At 38.7% G+C, this 20,689-nt stretch overlaps 1 protein-coding gene across 2 annotated transcripts in view; it reads left to right on the top strand.

Annotated features, from left to right (window-relative positions):
* PLOD2 (procollagen-lysine,2-oxoglutarate 5-dioxygenase 2) overlaps positions 1–20,689 on the top strand; it is a 49,145-nt gene that overhangs the window by 14,751 nt on the left and 13,705 nt on the right. For both annotated transcript variants that reach the window (XM_030279952.4, XM_030279954.4), the window contains exons 3-10: positions 1,297–1,433; positions 7,075–7,238; positions 8,338–8,450; positions 10,302–10,365; positions 11,147–11,244; positions 13,013–13,114; positions 16,656–16,781; positions 18,341–18,462. In XM_030279952.4, coding sequence (XP_030135812.4) covers positions 1,297–1,433; positions 7,075–7,238; positions 8,338–8,450; positions 10,302–10,365; positions 11,147–11,244; positions 13,013–13,114; positions 16,656–16,781; positions 18,341–18,462 — 926 coding nt within the window. The remainder of the gene's footprint in view (positions 1–1,296; positions 1,434–7,074; positions 7,239–8,337; positions 8,451–10,301; positions 10,366–11,146; positions 11,245–13,012; positions 13,115–16,655; positions 16,782–18,340; positions 18,463–20,689) is intronic.

Here is a 20,689-nt window from a genome sequence, read left to right as displayed (position 1 = left end):
GAACCACCAAGGCAGGGAAGTGCTTCCACTGCCTTAGGAAATGCTTTAGTAGTTTGTAGCTATTGTGGTCAGCATCCTCCTCACTCACAGGTTCTGGCACATTTTATCACAGAGCCTCGTTTTTCAGTGTGGCTGATTTTGTTTGTATGAGCACTTCTGGGAGCTGTACTGCACTCCAGGACTTTGGATCGCTTTCCTTTAGCAAGGCTGGAACACTGCTGCAAGGAAGGAGGGAGGCTCACAACTGAAAATTTCTCTGTCTTTCACCGGAGCCTGTAATTTCTGAGAGGACAATGTGTTTCTATCATTCTTTCCAGCCTTTTCTGCCTTGCTCCATGCCTCTGTATGTCACGTACTTAGCTTGGCCTCTGCGTGACCTTGGGAAAAAGGGAGGGCACTAACCTTCTAAACTTTCCCCACAAATTGGTTCTGCCAAGAGAAAATCCAGGAATTCAGATGCTGTTATGAAATTTTTCTTCTTACTTACCACAGTGTCTGCCCTATAAATAGGAAATTATTTGGGTCTTTGACTTCTACTGCTGAATTTAGAGGACTGAGAGAACCTTTCTTAATATGATAAAGCTCTACTAGAGCACCTGAGCAGCCTGAGCTCCAGATATGTCTTTTAGCTTTGTAGATTTGTGCAAAACATCATGCAATGTAGTTCTTCTAGGCTTGATATGTTCCAAAACTTTTATGTTCAAAATACATAAACAGCTTTTTTTTTTTTTTTTTTTTTTTTTTTTTTTTTTTTTCCTTTTTTGACATGTAATCTGCTACAGTGCTTGTCTGGGGAGGAGTTTTATGTTTAGCTCAGCTTTAGCAGTGACTGTGTACTGGGAAACCTATCCTTTCCTTTTTGTACAAAAACTTGCAATTTGAGTTAGTTATACCCTAATCCACCAAGGTCTTTTGTGCCTTCTGTTCCTAAAGGGATATTATTGAAATTTAAAGGTCGCATTCAGAATATTTTTCTAATACAAATTTTTTAACAATCCTTAGCTTTTTTTTTTTTTTTTTCCCTGAAGGACACACAGTTGAGTAAATGTCAGTAGCAGGCAGTTGCTTGATTCTTATTTGGTTAAGAAATGTCTCTCTCATGTTTTTGCAGTGATGTCATTGTGCTGAACGTTGCTTCAGACATGGAAAACCTACGATGCTGGAAGTGCTGGCTTGCTATGCTTTAATGTGTTGCTTCTGCCTTAGCATCTGTTTTCAATAAGGGTGTGCTTAAAAAAAGCCTCATGGGTTTGGGTACTAGCAAAAAGTGGGTTTTTTTTTTACCTTTTATTCCAGGTTCTTGGAAAAGGTGAAGAATGGAAAGGTGGTGAGCTGCCCAACTCTATTGGCGGAGGGCAGAAAGTTCGACTGCTGAAAGAAGGCATTGAAAGCTATGCTGATCAAGAGGACTTGGTTGTACTGTTTGTGGAATGGTGAGCAAACCTGGCTTCTTGTCTTTGTTTTATTTTGGGTAGACATGCAAAAGTAGCTGCTGTGACTTGCTGAAAGTTGCAATATGCTTTTGTTCCTCGCTGCTTTATTTGAGAGAGTTGGCGTCTTTTTTTCTTCATTCATAAAAATAGTAGATTGCTTTTGGAGCAATTGTTACTTTTTAACAGATTTACAGATGTAAGAGTTGTTCATAGTTCTGCTGCCTCAAGGGAGTAAAAAAATGTTGCTGGGAGCTGACAGGCTCTTGGGCAAGCATTTGTCCTCTCCCTGTTAAGCTGCAGTGAGAGCAGGATGTGGCTGCAGGCTGGGAGTGTGGATGGGGAGGGAGCAAAAACAGCTCCAGAAATAGTGTCCAGTAGGGACCAGAGGCATAATCTTGTTCCATGAAGTAACAGTGATATGGAGGAAGCTGGAAAATGGCTCCCTGAGGAAAGCATTTAACAGGAGAACGTCTGTGTGTTAGAGAGCTGAAACAAGAGTCTTGGTGTCAGATGTAGCCTGGTGCCTGTGCTGTCTGTGTGATGGAAGCATGGAGAGACAGTGCTGCTGCAGGTGCCAGATTATAGCTCATAGCACAGCTATGCTTGAACATCCTCCCTGCAGGCCAGATAGGCTTCTCCTGTCACAGAAATCGTAGGGCTTAAACGTGTTCAAAACACACTTTCTCTATTGCTTCCCTCTGCTTTTTCTCTTCCTCTTATTTTCCTCCTGTGATAGCAGCACGATGAGAGTGGTTCAGAATCCAGCTTGCAGCAGACACCAGGCTCTTCCACACTAATGTTTACCAGGGCAGGGTTAGAGCTCTGAAATAATCACTGCAGGGAAGGTGTGGGACCAGGTCTGGAATCAGGGACAGGAAGGTCCAGTGGCTGACAGGCAGCCTTGTGCAGGGGCAGCTGAGTGTGAGCTTGGTGAGAGTCATGTTCATGAACTATGAACAACTCTTACGTCTGTAAACCTGTTAAAAAATAACATGTCGGGTTTATGAGGATTTATGCATGAGTTCACCCATGCTGCTGTTACCAGGTCATGTTGGAATGTCTGCTCCAGAATTCTCTTTCAGCTTTTAACCTGCTTTATTTAAAATTTGACAGTTGAAGAAACTTAGGGGAACTTTTTCAAGGCAGGAGCTTGGCAGGTTTTGCACAGCAGACATCATCACAAGGCAAAGTGGCTGGACACTGGCAATTTATGAAAAGTTAATTTGTTTTGCACAAGTTAACACTTTGGGAAAGTTGGAGTAGCCTATTAAACTGGTAGCAAATTCAAATATGTTACTTAATTTTCTGTTCCAATTTTACCTCTTGTGATGAGTAAAAGAAATACCTAGAAAGCAAAAAGTGTAAATAACTTTCACTAATTTATAAATAAGCATTATAAGGGATGCTTATTATGCTGAATATTTTTATGCATGTTTAGGTCTGTAAAAGTTACCTGGTTTCAAGGTACACATCCAGTTTTTTAATTTCTTTTTTTATTGACTTGTTCTTTTGCATTTGCTAAATGGAAAAAATCTTTCTAAAAGTAAATACATTATATGTTTGTTCATAGTGTTGTCCTACTAATCATACAAGAACTGAAACTTTTAAAGGTTAATTTCAAAGATTTTGTTCTGTGCTAAAGCTCAGATAAAACAAGCATTTCCCAAATGTTTTGTACTTACATTGAATATTTTTGTTCTGAATTTATTATCCTAATTCATAACTATTTTCTTCCTATGTGGTAAAATGTGCAAATTTATTATCACATTGCTACACAGGTCTAGCTCAGATTTTTCTCTATCATAATTTACTCTCTAGAGGGGCAGGCTGTCTGCTGGCACAGATGAGAGAGTACAGAGGACCATGTGTGTTGAAGTGCAAAAGCCATAATCTATCTTCCCATGAAAAATCACGGGATTTAAGGCCTACCAGGTTCCTGAAGTCCAAAATGCCAAGTATATATTTGTTTAAAGCTGGTGGAACTGATTCCAGACAGGAAAGAAAAAGCCAGTTTACTGATTATAGCATTATGTTTTAATTCTAATGAGCTTTTGCATTTCCAGAAATCCTGGTTTGCAATTTAATCACTGATTAATGTAGCAGTAAGTTTGGAAAAGACAGATGTCATGAACTTCCTTTCTTCGTCTAGTGTTTTTTATTATATTCATTGTGAAGCATTTGGAATATTAATTTTGGGGGTGGGGAAAGGAAATGTCTGGTTTGCTTACTGTAACTAGGAAAGTAATTTCTAGGGAGATGTTTACTTAACAAACTTAGTTTTTTGGTTTAGTTTTTTTTTTTTTTTTTTTTTTTTTTTTTTTTTTTTCCCCAGCAGTTTTTTTACATGGCTCAGGATTCTGGAAATAGTTTGAGCTTCTTATGTGGACAGCTTGTACCTACGTGTAGATAGCAAAATGCCTGCAGATGGAACACTATTTAAATTAGGCTTGGTTTTGCTCAAGCCAGCCTCTGGTTTATTTTGGACCATTTCAGATTGAACTGGCTAATGGCCAATGTAGACTGGATAAATTGGTTGGTGCTTTGACTGCTCATCCAGAACTCTCACAAACATCTCTTTGTATTGTGGAAGAATTTTGAAGCCTTTCAGTTTGTTGTTTGTTTTGTTGTATTTTTTTTTTAATTTGTCAGAAACTAAGGGATAATTATATTTTCTGTGTATCTCAAAATGGTTAAGGTGTGGTCCTGGTGGGTTCACAGTCTACACAGTCTAAGTGACAAAATAGTTTTGTGTCTGTTTGTGACATTACTAGTCACGAGTAGGCACTATCTTGTATTTTATGCTCTTACCCTGCAGTGCCATTAGTAGCAAGTTCTCATTGTTGAAGTTGTGGATGCAAATATTGCATGGTCAGTTCTAGAGCACCTGAGTCTCTGCTGCTGTTTCCCTGTGCTGCTGGGAGTGCAGGGTGCATAGCCAGGATGCTCTGCTGCTGCAAAAGAGAGGGAGGGGAGGGAGGGAGGGGTGGATTCCAGGCCCAAGCATCTGCCATCTGGAAGCTTCAGGAAATGGGATTAGGTTGTGGAAATTTTCTGGTGGTTTTTTTTTTTTTTTTTTTTTTTTTTTTTTTTTTTCTTCTTGCTTTTTACTTAATTTGAAGGATTTATGAAGAATAAATAAGAGAGTATCTGAGCTGTTCCTGCTTGCCAAGGACGCCTGCTTTTTCCTGGATATGTCCACACTCTTTTTCCCTGTCAAATTTTGAAGTTGTGTTTAAAGTAAGTCATTGTGTCCCCTCTAATAACAGTGTAAACTGTCAAGGATAGTCTGGGGGCCTGTTTTGTGATGGCTTTAGTGGTGTAGACCTAAAGTGAATCCCCCCTTACAGCAGGAGGTGAGATCTGAATAGGCCAAATGTAATCTGACAGAGCAGGTAGACAAAGCAAATAGTGCATTTATAGGTGTTAAGAAATTTTCCTTTTGCATGGAGAGGAAAGTGGGAGTTTCATAAAGCAGCTGATGAGGATACTGTCAGCAAGGGGTGGAAGGTTGGTGGAGGTCCTGCCCAGGAAGAGTGTGGTGAGAGTAAGTCACCTCTCGACAAGAGAGCCTTGACCATTAATGGCAAGTGTAGGTTCCTGCTGGATTAATAGAGCTGCATAATATCCATTGCAGTTTAGCAGCTCAGCTCTGGGTTTAGAGCTGCTTTTTTTTTACAAACTGTGCTGTATTAAGTAGCATATCCCTTTCACAAGCAGAGGCTGAGGCTGGCCCAGCATGTTGCTCAACTTTGGCTTTCTTTCACAGAATGACAGTCCTTGGAAGCAATGTTCCAGGGTGTTTGGTTCCTTCCTGCAGCTGTAAGTCCTAGCAGCAGCAGCAGCACTACCCTGATAACGGAGGCGAAGCACAGCCTGCCATGAGCTATTAAGTTAAAGCCTCAGACAGATCTCTTTTTGTCTGTCTTCATAGTGTCTCCTGTTTCTTGTGTGTTCTACAGGCTTGGTCTGGCATTGAGTTGGGCTACAGAAATTGAATGGAAAAGGGAGTGAAGCGCATTCCTGTAAATTTGGGCAGAAAGAGGCAATTTTCGAGAAACTGGGGAAGGTCCAAAATATACAATTTCTTTCATGCGTTCTTCAGCCAAAGCTTCAGAAAAACATAACAGAGCTTTCAGAAAACCACTTACTTATATAGACTACATAACACAGTTCCTCTCCAGGGTTTATACTTTGCTTTGTGGTGAAAATACTTTTTTTACATTTGTAAGCCAGCTGTTGTTCAGTTTTCTTAGGCCAATTTCATGAAATCCTCTTTGAAGAAATGACATCTTGAATAATTTCAGAACTGTAATAAAGGAGTACCATAAGTCAGTAATGTTTGATCTGTTGGCTCTATTGCTGGGTAATCCTTTGCAATACAAAATGCTCTGTGCACTGCAGAGGGGGGTGCTGCTGTCATAGTTAGCCCAGCTAAAAGTCTTGGTCGAGGTTAGACCTTGGTTTTTGGTAGCTGTGCTGTTACTTTGCCTGTTATCAGTGCTAGTGATTCTCAATTTTTAAGGTGTAGAGCAAAAATATTCCTGTGTTCAGATGAGGAAACTGCAAGGCTGAGATGCTGCCATTAAAATATTCTGTTTCTTCAGCCAGAGACTAATCTGTGATGTGATTCCAGTTTCACTGTGACATTCTTCATGCTGTATAAAGTGAACCTTGAAGTGGGAGGCACTGGCACACTTCACCCAGAGCAGCTGTGGATGCCCCATCCATGGCAAATTCCAAGTTCCAGGCCAGATTGGATGGGGCTTTCAGCAGGCTGGTCTAGTGTGTGGCATCCCTGCCCATGGTGGGGGGATTGGTTTGTTTGTGTGGTTGTGTTCCCAACCCCCTGTGCCCACCAGGCACTGATTTAGATTTGGTTCAGCCACAAGAAACTACCAGGCTTGGGATGCTCCATTCTTACAGGACCTTGACCAAACCCAGGCAGGTTTCATTCTGGTTTGGCACAGACTGGGCCTAACAGCCAAAGATGAACCCCACACCTTTATGTCTTTATCCACAATAGGAATTGTGACTCGAAGGCAGGTAAATTTCTTCATAAATAGGTATTGTGATACTTTGAGCCTTGTTAAGTCTTCAGCACATTAAAGAGGCTGAAGGAGAAAGCTATGCCTTGTTAGGATGCATTTAACTTTTTATGGGCAATTAGACTTCATTGAGATCTAGGTATATTCTTGATTAAGACTTTTTAGAAAAGTCAGTGCTGTTGTTTAGGAATAAGATCATCTAGATTTTCCCAGTGAAACTCATCTAAGTCATCTTTCAGTCCTACTTTTCATCTGTTAAAGTTTGATATTTTAAACTGTTGTTCTTAAAAACATAACCAAAATACCTGAAATAGGAAAATGAATTTCACATAAACAAAATGGGAAGAAAAAAGAATGTCCAAAATATAGAAGACTAAAAAGCAGAAAGAGAAACTACATTTGATAAGTAGTACTGATTGAAGTTTCTCTCCTAGAAGGGTACAGAATTTTTACATAGTGGTTAAATATGATTTGAACATTTTTTCAGAATGAAAGGGCTGTTTGGTTTTTAAATTTCAATAGTCCAATGACTTGTTTTGGACACAGAAACATTACAATGAAACTAACCTTACAGATGTATTTTCTTTCCTTTTAAGCTATGATGTTATCTTTGCTGGAGGCCCTGAAGAACTGCTAAAAAAATTTCAGGAAACTAATCACAAAGTGGTGTTTGCAGCAGATGGACTAATTTGGCCGGATAAAAGGCTGGCTGACAAGTATCCTGTTGTCCAGACTGGAAAACGATTCCTGAACTCAGGAGGCAAGTGGGATCCTCAAACACTTGAACTTGAACATGACCCATCTCTGTTATCTCTTCTATGCATTTGTTGCATGTGGAGCTGTTCCTGAATTACCCAAGTACAAAACTGATGATGGGATATGCTGTCATCTTCCTCCCCTCCCCACTTGAATAGCTTCTCTTCTGTGCTCAGGCACAGTTTTCATTCAAATTTGCACAGTGTGTGTTTGGCAATGACTTGTAAAAAGCAGATAAATATAGTCAGGGTGTAGCAAGTAGCTGTGCATGGCAGCATAATGCTGTGACCCCATTGCTGCAGAAACAATGCAGTGCACAAGCCTAGCAAAGCAGCACGTGGTGTTTCTAGCCCAGTCACAGAATTACAAACTCGGCTGCCTGGTTCCTGATCTCTGCACACAGGGTGGATGTGCTGGCAGCTCTGCCTGGCCTGTCAGCTTGGCTTACACAGCTCCTTCTCCAAGGAGTGGGAGCTACTCCCTGTAATCTCAATGATGGATGAATACTGCAATCCTCCTTGAAATGCCAGCTTTGCTAATAATTTTGCACTTGATTAATACATGCACTGGTACAAACAGAACACTGTGCTGTGTAGAAGCTATTGAGTGTGTCCTTTCTGGGGCAGCCTTCTTCAGTGTGCAGAGATCTGTTTCTTTCCCTCACCTGTCAGTCCTATCTTTTTTTTTTTATTTTGGTGTATATTGGTTTTGAGTTGAATTCTCATTGTATTTCTGGCAGCATTAGATTCAGACATCTCTGCCAGTTAAAGTGATTCATGAAAATGAAACTTTTTCCACAGATGGGCTTTTTGGAAAAGTGATAGTCTGTTATCATGCTTTGGCATTCTCACAGTCATCCTGGGCAGGTCTGATTTATTTTTTTCCTTAAAATACCATTAGTATAAAAATAGCCAATAATTATTAAGTTTTTGAAACAGACCTGTTACATACCTCAGGAACAAGATTGGATTTTGAGCCAAGTTTCATAAATTTCATACTTTTTCTTTACTGGCAGCACTCAGAATGATCTCCCTGGTTGTTGGACAGTGTTGGCAGGGTAGTGCTTTTTTATGGAAATAACCTATGTGTGTGCGATGTTGCAGGATTCATTGGTTATGCTCCATCCATAAATCGTATTGTGCAGCAATGGAATCTGCAGGATAATGATGATGACCAGCTGTTTTACACCAAAATCTATGTTGACCCATTGGCAAGGGTAGGTAGTAACTCGCTTTCTTTTTTCTTTTTGCCTGAAATAACATGCTGCTCCTCATAAAACACCAGGAGATGAAAAGACAAGGAATGCTGTGTATGCTGGAGTGCCATATTGACAGTTATTTGTTTTCCTGAGGTTCCTACTCCTGGAATGATGAACAGGCTCCTAAAGGGTCACAACTTGATATATTATTTCAGGCTGTCTTCAGACCCAGGCAGGTTGTGCTTCATTGTTAGAAATAACAGCTCTGAGGTATATGATCAGACACATTTATCTCAGTGAAGGTCCCATGTACTTGGCAGTTTGATGGCCAGAGAATGTGGCATTTTGCCAGGGTGTCACTGAACTACTTGCTGATCCAGTGTTTTATACTTTGGCTTGCTGCCATTTCAGATCCTGCCTTCAGCTTTCTGTGCAAATATGTTCAATAAAGCTGCATTGTAAATTTTTGGTGAAGACCTCCCTGTGTCCTCACTTAACAAAGTTCTCTGCTGAGTTGCAGCATTAAAGCATGATAGGTGTTAGAGGTGTGTCCCTGATGCTGGAAACAGTGGGCTATTGATGCGAAAAGACTTTAGAAGCTGATACAGAAGAATTTTGAGAAGGATTTTGGTAATTTGTATGCTTAAGGCAGATGCAAAATTTTTGAAATATTTACATGTTGTTTCTGGCATAACTTAATGGAAAGTCAGGTCTGTTTGGATACAGGTTCAGAAATAGAGGAGAGTATTTCTGTTGGAAGGGACCTACAGTGATCATCTAGTCTGACTGGCTAACCAATATCAGCCAGAGTGTTACTAAGCTCATTGCCCAAATGCTTTCTAAGTACTTGACAGGCTGAGGTATTGACAACCTCTCTAGGAACCGATCCAGGGTTTGATCACCCTATTCATAAAGAAATCCTTCCTAATGTCCAGTCTGAACCTTCCCTGGTGCAGCTTTGCACCATTCTCACCAGCTCAGCACCTCCCTCTCCCCTTCCCCAGCTCAGGAAGCTGTAGGGAGCACGGAGTGGCCCCTCAGCCTGCTCCTCTAGACAAACCTCAGCTGCTCCTCACAGGAAATTCATTCCAGCCTTTAATGTTTGAGTTGCTTACATGCAAGTTCAGTCAGATGCCAGGCATGCAATGGAAGAGACAAGGTGCAGAGATATTAAAGCTGATTCTGCATCCAAGTCAGAAGTAATGTAGTTACTTGTCTAAGTGAATTGTCTTCTAGACCAAAACTGTGTATCTGTGCAGAGCACTGCTGCACCATGATTCAAAACAGTTCCATGGTGCTTGCTATACATCACCACTGATTCTTTGTATAGTAATAATATGTTCACTGTTGTAGAATGTGTAAGAAAAATCTTGGAAGACCAAAACAAAGGACATCATCTGTTTTTAAGTGTGTTTTAAATGCAACATTTTAAAAATGGTAAAACATGGTATTTAAAGTTAGCTAGGATTAGTAATACAACATTAGGAACATGCTTTAACCGCCAGTGTTTTCTATTCTGACATGATACTTAAATTTGACTTTTATATTTTTGTGACTCTGAAACACAGCATGTTTTGTTTCTTGGCCAAGACTTGTTAATTTTTTTTTTAAGACACAAATTTTCTTTGGCTTATAGTGCTAAATTGCAGTTCCTGTGGAGAGTTATGACCTTTATCCTTCAAGTTTGAAGCTTCTGCATATGCAAAACTGATTACTATAGAACTGCACAACTTGAGAACACATAAAAATATAGCAATTTGAAGAACACATTTTCCCTGATTCCTTGCTGCCACTGTGGTATAATTGCAGTGTTACTGTAAAAACATTGGCTTTTAGAATGCCTCAACAGCTTTGGTACTTTGATTTCAGGAACACATTAACATTACTTTGGACCACAAGTGTACAATTTTCCAGACCCTAAATGGAGCTGTTGGTAAGTGTATGATTGGCACATTGTGTGTTTCATTAACTGTTATTAACACTTCTTTTTTTGCTTAACCATGAATGTAGTTCTTTAGACATGTGCTTATTTTAAGGAAGTGTTTGGATGGGTAAACCTAATCACCAGATTAGTTATAGGTCTTTTGGGTTGTTTATTAATTGAGTTCTCTGATTGTAAAATATTTGATTTAAAATGGAAAAAATAGTTTTAAATAAATGAAGTTGGCAGTAAATACAGAGCTAAGGATAATTTTTCTATCTGCCTTTACAAAACTTAATTACAGGGGTAAGATTAGTAATTAAAATTGCATTTTAGATGTTCGCAAGCAAACAGCAATACATAGTGAAGTAGAATGTAGAATAATGTAGAATTTCCTTTATTTAACTTCATGAATTCAAATGGAAAAAAGCATCTGTGCAAACTTTCTTTCTTACACCTGACCTCCAATTTTGGAACATATTTTGTAGTCAGATCATATCTGAAATAACTGATTTCTCTATAAATAGCATTTGCACTAAATTAGAATTATTTTTAAAGCAGATTTTATTCCAATACTGAAACTGCTGACGAGAAACTATGAAGTTTGATGTCAGTTTATTTATCATAAGGAGCTTAGAATTCAAGCTCTAGTTAAAAAAGTGAACAAAAGCTTCTAAATAAATAATACTGACAGTGGTAGCAACAGCAAGGTATGTTGTATCAGCAAGAACTTAAAAACTCTGAAATTTTAGCTTTTTTTATGAACTTACTGTAGTGCTTTGTTGATTTGCAGATGAAGTCCTTTTGAAATTTGAAGAAGGAAAAGCAAGAGCAAGGAATTCAGTGTATGACACCCTACCAGTCACCATTCATGGAAATGGTCCAACTAAAGTGAGTGACAGTTTGGTTTTATTTTCATGTAAAACCAAAACATCCATGAAGGCAAAAAATAAAATGGTAGAAGAGTATGAATCAGTCATAGCACACCACCAGTGCACATTTCCATTTAATGTTACTAGGAATGGAGGGGATAAAAAACCCCCTTCAAATTCATGTTATTCTGCTGTCAGTGTAACTTGATATTGCTGCTGAAACAACTCATTTTGCTCCCAAATTCATCATAGCATGGGACGTTAGAAGCATGTAAGCTTGTGTTATTAGTTCACCCACAGAGCTGTTCTTGAAGCTAGTGAAGAATGTCCATGTGGTTATTAAATGCCAGGCAGAACAATGTGGGAGCAAGATAATCTAGCCAAGAGTGATGGGCTGGGATACAAAACAGTAACACATCTGTTCCTGCCCTAGAGCCAGGTGTGTGTATACACATATATAAAAAATACATTGCATTTAGGCAAATGAGGAAGTCTCTGTGTATCTGTCTAGGTACAGGTGTGGCTGGCTTCTGCCATTGCCTGCAGTGTCACTGATCACTGCTGTCAATGTGCCCGTGGCCTGTCAGCTTTGGGCACATGGTGGAGCCCTGTCTGCCCTCTGAAACAGCTCTTTTGACAGATTCTGTTCATGTGTAAGGATTCAGTGGTTCAGAGGTCCCTGCACAGTTTCTCTGAGAGAAATGGCTGTGTTTTGGTAATATGGCAGCTGCAGCTCTTTGTTCTGTGCAAAGTAGTGAAAGGTGTATCGTTTACAGTAGTGTCTGTTGGCTGAAGGATTGAGCATGGCTTCTATCTAATTTCTTCTGAATAAATGTTCCTTACTGTAGCTCCTTATTTTATTATTATTATTTTCAAATGCCTTTCAGGAGAATGAAGTTCCCAGGGGAACCCAGGGGCTGCTGCTTCTTTATTTTTATACTTGTATTTTGACTTTGGAGTTAGTGAATATAATGATGCCTTTATCTGTTTGTCTTATAACTACTCAGTAGGGGTGAAATGTATGACTAATTCCTTCAATTTTTGCCTCAATTCAATCCTCAAATTCAGTCATTGCTGGCTTTGCCAACATGTTGCCAGTAAAAAAAAGGTTCTATATTTTACAGTTGGGCAAACAGATTAGGATGGAATTTCTTATACTAATCCAAGAATTATGCTACATTAAAAAAACCAACTCCACCTCTGCCTGTGGTGATCTTTTGAAAATAAAGAGGAAACTTTTGCTATCCATCACTTTGTCTGTGTGGTTAAATTGTTCTGTTTTAAACCCAGGATAGAATCAAAAGGACTATAATATATTAGGCAAAAAGTTTTCTCTAGTTAGTAAATAAACTAGCATAAAAAATTTCCAAGAATTCACTCCCAATAGTTAGAAGTTTTTTATTAATGAGATACTTCTGCTTTGTACCTAGTCTCTCCAATCTGCAGATTAGTAAATTGCATTGGTTAGATGCACTTCTTGAAATGCATACAAAATAATTTTTTGTAAATAAATAATTACACATTCTGATGTGTAATACTTTTTCACCCCAAGTGCATGTCATTTTTATGAAGTACTTATTCTTTTAGACTTCATGGCACATATGTAATCTCTATTTTGTCAACAAAAAGAATAAGGTAAAGTTTTTACCTGCTTTTTTAAATGTTTCTTTCCTGTCAATTGCCTTTAGTTACAAGTGACTAAATGAGTAAACCTGAATTGTTTGAAAGGTACAGATCATCCTTTTCATGCATCTTTCATTAATTTGAATTGTTCATTTATGTTTCAGATTCAGCTGAATTATTTGGGAAACTATATTCCTAATGCTTGGACATGGGAAACTGGCTGCAGTGTTTGTGATTTGGACTTACTGGACCTGTCAGCAGTAAAGGTAAGAGTATTCTGCACTGGAATCCCTTTTGGCTGCAGCTGATAGGTGTTCAGTGATTTCTGAGGCCAAGTGGCTTCTTCATGCAATATGTTTTACTACTTTCAGGAATATTTTTTTTCCATGTATTTTAATATAGCTTTGCACAGTATCACTGAAGATGATGCCATCCCCAAAAGCCCTCCAGATTTTCACCTCTATTCACTGAGGGTGAATGAACAATTTTTGAATTGCGCAAGGTTCTAGAGAATAATCAGAATTTTGGAAGAGGTAGAAAAACCCTAGATGTTTCAGTTTTTTTGACCTACAAAACAGTCAATATGCATAGTTTGAACAACTTCTGTTGCAAATAGAGTTTCATGGTCAACTAACATGGTTCCAATAACTACTTTCTGAGATTAAACAGTCCAAAACTGCTTTACCTTGTAGAGGACAATAAACATATTATACAGTACTTGGCAGCTTTGGCTCTTCCACTCCCAGCATGATGTCTTTCATATCTCTGTAAATATTTCAGCTTGTACAGAGTAAATTTGAGGCAAGTAAATACTGAGCCCTACCACGTGGAATTGTAAGACTTGGACGAAAACGTAAATTCTGATTATGTCTAACAGGATCTTTCCAGCAGATGTTTCATTTCTCTTCTGTATTGAAGATTTGAGTGAGAAAAGGTCTTAGAAAATCACGTTGAGGATAGCATGAAAGAAACAGTGGCTTGCTATCTTTGTAATGAAAGGAAAAAGTGAAAGAATTTCTGGGCAATAAGTAGGTAATGGACTGGTATATAAACTAAAAAAAGTTATTGCTGGAATTTTAATAACTTTCAGAGTCTTTCTCTGTTTTTAAATTTTATTTTTGCTTTTAAGATAAACATTTGAATGGTGTTATAATTAGTGTTTGCACTCCCATCATAAATTTTAGCTGAGGAAAAGATGTTGTCAAAAAGTTTTTTCCAATGGTGCTGGTAATTAAGGCATGGTTTTGGAGCAGTTAAATCTTAAAGCCAGTAAGGGGGATGCAATGATTTACTGGATAGCTTCCTATAGTTTATGTACATCTACTTGGAATGTGTCTTCTTTACTGTAATGCATTCTTTGGACTTGATGCCTCACTCACTCTGCCAGAAGAAATAACAAGGCTTTTCCTTGGCCTCAGTGGAAGTGTTTACTTCAGGCATTTCTAAGCACCAGCAGGATTTCGTTTTCTGAACGTGCTCTCTGTTCAGGCCAGTCTGGTTGCTACTTAATGAGAAATTTTCAGTGAAAAGAGCAGTTCCTGTTCTGTGCCTCTAATAGTTTTCTCAATATTGTTTTATTTAACTGGCTGCATTTATACATTCATGTCTTCTGAGGATTTTGCTTTTTTTTTTGGGATTGCCTACAAAGGAGCTCAGAGGTTCTTGTCCTTTTGACAGAAACAGGATCTCCTGGGCTGCAATCATGGCTAAGGTGTGGGAAAACTCAGTAAATGCTCTCTTCTGGTAATGTCAGCAGCCTGTGCCACCCACAAATTCAGGTAGAAGTAGCATAATGGAAAATAAGTTGAAGACAGCACCTGGACTCAATAAGTGCAAAGTTTTGCTACTTTCTTAAGGGGGTTTTGTTTTGTTATTTTTTTCTGAAACATAAATTAAGTTTGTTGTAGAAATGCTTTTGAATTCTAAAGCTTCTTACTGGTGTGGAGACTTTTCAATGTGGCTGAAAAGGATGATCTCACTCCTCTTGTTTCTCTGGCAACTCTTGTGGCAAGAAATCTGGACTTTGGTCTGTGCAATTGTACTGAGACATTGTCCTTTATTTCTTCCAAAAATTGTCTTACACTCAACTACTGTTTATTAAAAAGTAAACTTTTAAAGTCAAATACATGACCTCACTGAAAATGAGAAAATCTGAAGAGAAAATGTAACATCTGGGTGCAGATTGGGTATTCCCAAAGTGGCTTTGCTGAGAGTCAACTTCTGATTTCAAAATGCTCATTGTGACCTAGATTCAGATTATGCAGTGACAACTCCTTGTGGTAAACCAAGGTCTGAATTGATGAACTCTGTGCTTTGAGGAGATGCAGTTTACAGGAATTTTTACCCCTAATTTTTTAAACACCACTGTGCTTTGGTCACACTGAGATTTCAGTGTAGAGCCAAGTGGTTCACATTTCAGTGTAATGAAGCAGTGTCAGGAATTCCTCATTGTCCCCAAAGCCTTGGCACATCCAACCGGAACCTCTTTCTCTTTCCCCTGGAGAGCAAGGGGAGAATGACCCTGAGTTAGACAAATGTACAAAGTACAGTGACTGCAGCAGCTGTAGCGCTGGTAGCTCAGTGTGCTCAGCTCTCCTTGTCCCTGGGCAGCAGTGGGACCAGTGCCTGTGACAGCCCCAGCAGAGGGGCACAGGGGCTTTCCTGGAGACACATCAGTGCACTGCTGGGAGCTGTGCTGGAGTTACTGGGGTGTCTGTGTGGCTGTGCTCTCCCTGCAGTCCTTATGAGGTTTGCAGATGCAGCTGTGAGCAGGAGGGGTCAGGGTAAACACTGGCTGTTTCTGGGTTCCCATGTAGACAGTGACACTGTGAAACCTCAGCATGTGTTGATGCTTTATCCAGACACTTCTCAAGTGGGTGTTGGCCTGCTTAAAGAGCTAGCTGGCAGCCTTTTATGCTCGTATAAGGTTTCTCTCTGAGCCTTGTAATGGATTAGATTTTTATAGTAATTGTCTGGTTTAGAGGTGGAAATAATTTTTAGTCATTGTATTTCTTTGTGTAGGAGTTGACGCCTTTGAAGGTTAAATTTTTTTGTCTTGCATACTGCAGTAATACACTACAAAAACGTGCTGTCTGTTTCTTTTAGTGCTCATGATCTCTATCAAGCACATACAAAACAGCCAAATACCATCAAAAGATGTGAATTTACTCTAAAGTAAGGTCCATGAAAGTTCAGTGTTCTTGGATGTAAGGATAGCAGCTCTGTTAGTTTATTAAAGATCTTTCTAAAATCATTGAGCAGGGAAGGAATGCAGGGCCCAGTTAAAATGAATGGGGAGAAATATACATATACAATGCATATACATTTATGGAAGGGTATTGCAGTCTTTGGCTTAAAGTACAGCTGAGTAAAATATTTTGTGGTATTTATTCTTTAAGTATTCTTAAAAAACTGCTCTCCCCTATATTTTCTTGTAAATGTAATCTATGTCTGTATCTTGTTAAAAAAAATTACCATTCTGTTCTAGGTGTATTTCTGTAAATGATTCTTTTGCTGTTTTAGTGGTTTTTTTAATGTAAGAATTTTAAAACCATATTACATTATTTTCTACTTCTGGTGTTATTAAATTCAAAGCGTTTCATATCAATATTAAATCCATTTTCTTTGCTTATTTTGTGAAGCCAGTGAAAATAAATGGGGTGCGTAGCACTTTTGAGCACACTGATTTTGATTGTTTGAAAGCTGTGTGGACTACATTTACTACATTACATTAGTTGTTCTTTACTATAACTAATCTTAGAAAAGAGGCAAGTCTTATTGGTTGTATCAAAATATCATTTTTTTTAGGAATATCCAAGAGTAAAAATTGGTGTTTTCATTGAACAACCCACTCCTTTCCTAACTAAATTTTTAGACAGACTGTTGACTCTGGACTACCCACGGGAGGCACTCAGTATCTTTGTTCATAATAACGTAAGTATGACTTACATTGTACAGAGCTTCAATTATGGAAATTGTGCAATGAATCAAAGTGTGCAGTATAGGGATTTGATATAAGAACACGGTTAAAATGCATAGGAAGACATAATACTTCTTAGTTTAGTATGCAGAGCTGGAAAAATTAAATGAAATTGTGTCAGGACTTACTGAAGTTTATTTAAAGAAACTGCTTAGATTATTTTACTAATGAAAAAAAAATTATTTTGAAGTGTGTGCTTATGGAGGAAGTACTGATTGACATAGAACAATAGAGTAAAATAATAACAGAGCAGTTCCAGTTGGAAGGGGCCTGCAATGACCACCTGGGCCAACTGCTGACCACTTCAGCAGTGATACTGAATTATTAACAACTGGCACCTGACAGCTGACATGGGACCTGTTTTACATCTTGCTGTTACCCCAGTGTGTTTTTGTTTCTGTTTGCACTCCTGCTGGGTCCCATGGAAAGATTGGTGTGTTCAGATATATTTTGACTGTAGTAAGTTGCTTTTTAATACTCCCTGCTAATTACCTAATGATCTGGGATTGCTGATACTCCTCCAGTGACTTCTGTCAGTATTGCTATTTTGGGCAGCCTCGTCCAATGGAAGCTCTCCCTGCCCAAGGCAGGAGGGCTGGAAGGAGATGATATTTAAAGTCCCTTCCAACCCAAATCATTCTGTGATTCTGTCTTTTAAAGAGTAAGGTGTCAAATGTGTGCAATTATTTTGGAAAAAAATGAGTCTGGAAGAGAAATGGGAGTAAAATTTAGTTGTACCCCTCCCTCAGTGTGCATGCATTGCTGTTGATATGAGAGCAAAAAGGGGACCAGTAATAGAAGTAGAGCTTATCTCTGTTCACTGTGGTTTTGTAAGGGGATTTTGAGGGTATAAATGTGATGGGCACATGGGAATTGTAGGCTATGAAGGTTTTGTAGCTTCAGCCAAAAGTTTTATGGTGTTTGAAATGGAATATAAAGACTGAACAGCTTTTTATTATAGAGGGGGAAAACCCCTACCCAATATTTCAATTATTCTCATGTCAGCCATCATGGGCAAAAGCTACAATGGGGGCACTGGTTTGGCAGGATTGTGTGCAGCTGAGAGCTCTCAAATACAGATAAATACAAAGGTAAGGAGGAGGGTAAATAGGAATTAAAGGAACAATCAGTGGAACTGCATTTTAAAGAAACAATGGCTGTGCCCGTCCAATTTGGTACAGGTTCAGCTTCCTCTCTAAAGCCATTCTGGAGAGGCATGCCACTGGGGTTGTAGGATGGGTTTTAAAGAATGTAACATAAATATCCTGAAAAATACTGCATAGATAGGTTTTGAATCTTGCATTGTTGTACAGCTTTGAATAATATTGCTGACATGTTGGATTATTTTCCTAAAGTTTTGGTCAGAGGAGGTTCATTTAAATGACAGATATATTGGAACTGTTTGACATCTGTTTCTTTAGGACAGAATACAGCATGTTCTTGGACACTGTGTTTATGATTCATAGTTATTGGTGCCTTACATTTGTGATTAATAATGTTTACGTGATTACAGGAGGTTTACCATGAAAAGCACATCAAGAAATTCTGGGAAAAAGCCAAGAACATTATCAGAAATATAAAAATTGTTGGACCTGAAGAAAACCTGAGTCAAGCAGAAGCCCGAAACATGGGAATGTAGGTTCTAATTTATAAATCCGTTACATTGATGCATACACTCACATTTTTTCATCTTGCATGTGTATTATTTTGTGCCTTTAATGTTTACATATCCACCTGTGAAAATGGGAGCTTTTGTGGTAGAAAAGATCTATACATAAGACATGTATTGTCAAGTGATTTATGGTTTCTCTCTAAGATAAAAAGATGTTGCCCAAAGTTGAGCCTTGGGGTTTGTATCCCATGTCAGCCCTGCCTGTCACAGGTTCTCTTCAGTGCTGCAGGTGGCTCCTACTGAGTGGCTTGTGGCTCTCCCAGTACACAGGATGGAGTTTCTCAGCACAGGATCCCACCAGGATCAGGACCACCTTGCTGTGGCCCTGCAGCAGGATTCATTCAATTATAGTACTTTGATTCCCCCTTCCACCAAATCTTCCCTGAGTGTCAGAGCAGAGAAGTTAATTTCAAAAGGCCATTTTATGTTCAGAGGTTGAGCATAGGCTGCTCATAGCCTCAGCTGAAAGAATGAAGGTCTTGAGTCTCTGTGGTGTTCTTGGAAATTTATTTGAATGGGGCTTTGTTGTGCTGAAGCCATTGGAAAACTCATTTCTGGCTGAGGTACAAACTTCTCCCTTCGCCTTTCTAGGAAAGCTGCAGATGTCCAGTGGTAGTCTGAGCACTCATTCATATGTTTATAAATCATTCTTTCTCTGTTTCTAATACTCTCTAAAGCAGATGTACCATGTTGACAAACTTTTTTTGGTGTATGTTATTTGTAACTGAGGTGGAGTTTCTGGAGTTGCCTTTTGTTCTTTGTTGTGATATGGACAACGTAAGGCAGAATCTTCAGAGTAATCAATATGTACAGTAATGCTAAATCTCACCCAAAGACCTGGAAACCTGTCATCTTTTGGTAGAATCTACTGACTTATAGTTGACAGAGTTTTTGATATATGGTTTGATCTGTGGATAAAAAAATACAGTAATTTATTGTAAATGCAGTCGAACCCAATGGGAAGAAATGACGATGTCTGACTCAATTCAGGCTGAATTATTTCTTTATTATAACTATGTTAAAATACATTAATATACTATATAAAAGGAGTATACTAAAACTACATACTACTTTCTCTGACTCTAACACAACTCGTGACCCTCTCTGAGAGCCCAGCCCCAGATGGGTTGGATTGGCCATCAGGCTCAAACAATCCTCACCAGAATCCAATCAAGCACTCACTCCAGGTAAACAATTCTCCAAACACATTCCACATAGGAAAAACATGGAGTAGAAATAGAAATTTCTTTCTCTTTCATTTCTCTCTGTGCACCTCTGTGAAAAATCCTGAGAGGGAGAGAAATGTGCTTGCCACAGTAATTTACATATATATTTGCACAAAGTCATTTTGAATCCTGTTTGAAAGGCAGGTAGATAATTGTATGTGTGATATGATATCCATGGTATGGATGTGATTTGATCCATGTTGTTCCCATTTTGAAAGGTCCCTTTGATAAAGATTCTTTCTAAGGCATACACAGAGAAAACCTGAAGTACAATGTGTGTGGAATGAGACCATGACAAAACACTGAATTGTCCAAAAAGTATGACCCTTAATAGTAGGATTTTCCAAGTAAACAATGTAGATGTAATTCCATGGCTCCTTTCAATTTGTCTGAAGCAGATTTGATTAATCTGCTGCTTGCTTTGCACACCTGGTGTGCTTGGCTGCCCTTGTGAACATCACTGACTTCACTGGAACAAACACATTTTACATTTGTTTAAAAAGTCTAGCTTGGAAGTCTGGGATGTTCAAGGTGAAGGAAGTTACTATAAAGAATTATTTGCTTTCAGCTCTTAATCTGGCTTTGATCATCATAACCTCATTTATTTCTCACCAATACTGCAATGGGTATAGCTTGAAAAGAGTGATTTCTTCAAACTTACTATTCTGATTTAGAGATTGATGTTGAGTCTTCTAATTCATCTTCTCCTGCCTCTACCTGCATTACTGACAGATAGAACAAAACTATCTGCCTCAAATACTTGCTTTCTCTTCTTTTCCAAATCTGCTCTTAGTGTCTCTCTGTTAGTTTCCAGTAGATTTAGAATTAATTTGATCTTCTCACTTGCACATTTCACACTGAGTCTATATAGCTGGAGAAGCCTAGCAGGGTTTAGTTAATAGAAAGAGGGGCACTTAAGCATTGAAGGTCTAGTTTGTTTCCAGCAGAATACTTTGGAGTAAAT

Source organism: Taeniopygia guttata, chromosome 9, assembly GCF_048771995.1.
Source record: "Taeniopygia guttata chromosome 9, bTaeGut7.mat, whole genome shotgun sequence".
Classification (NCBI taxonomy): Eukaryota; Metazoa; Chordata; class Aves; order Passeriformes; family Estrildidae; genus Taeniopygia; species Taeniopygia guttata.
This window is presented reverse-complemented; position numbering and strand designations above follow the sequence as displayed.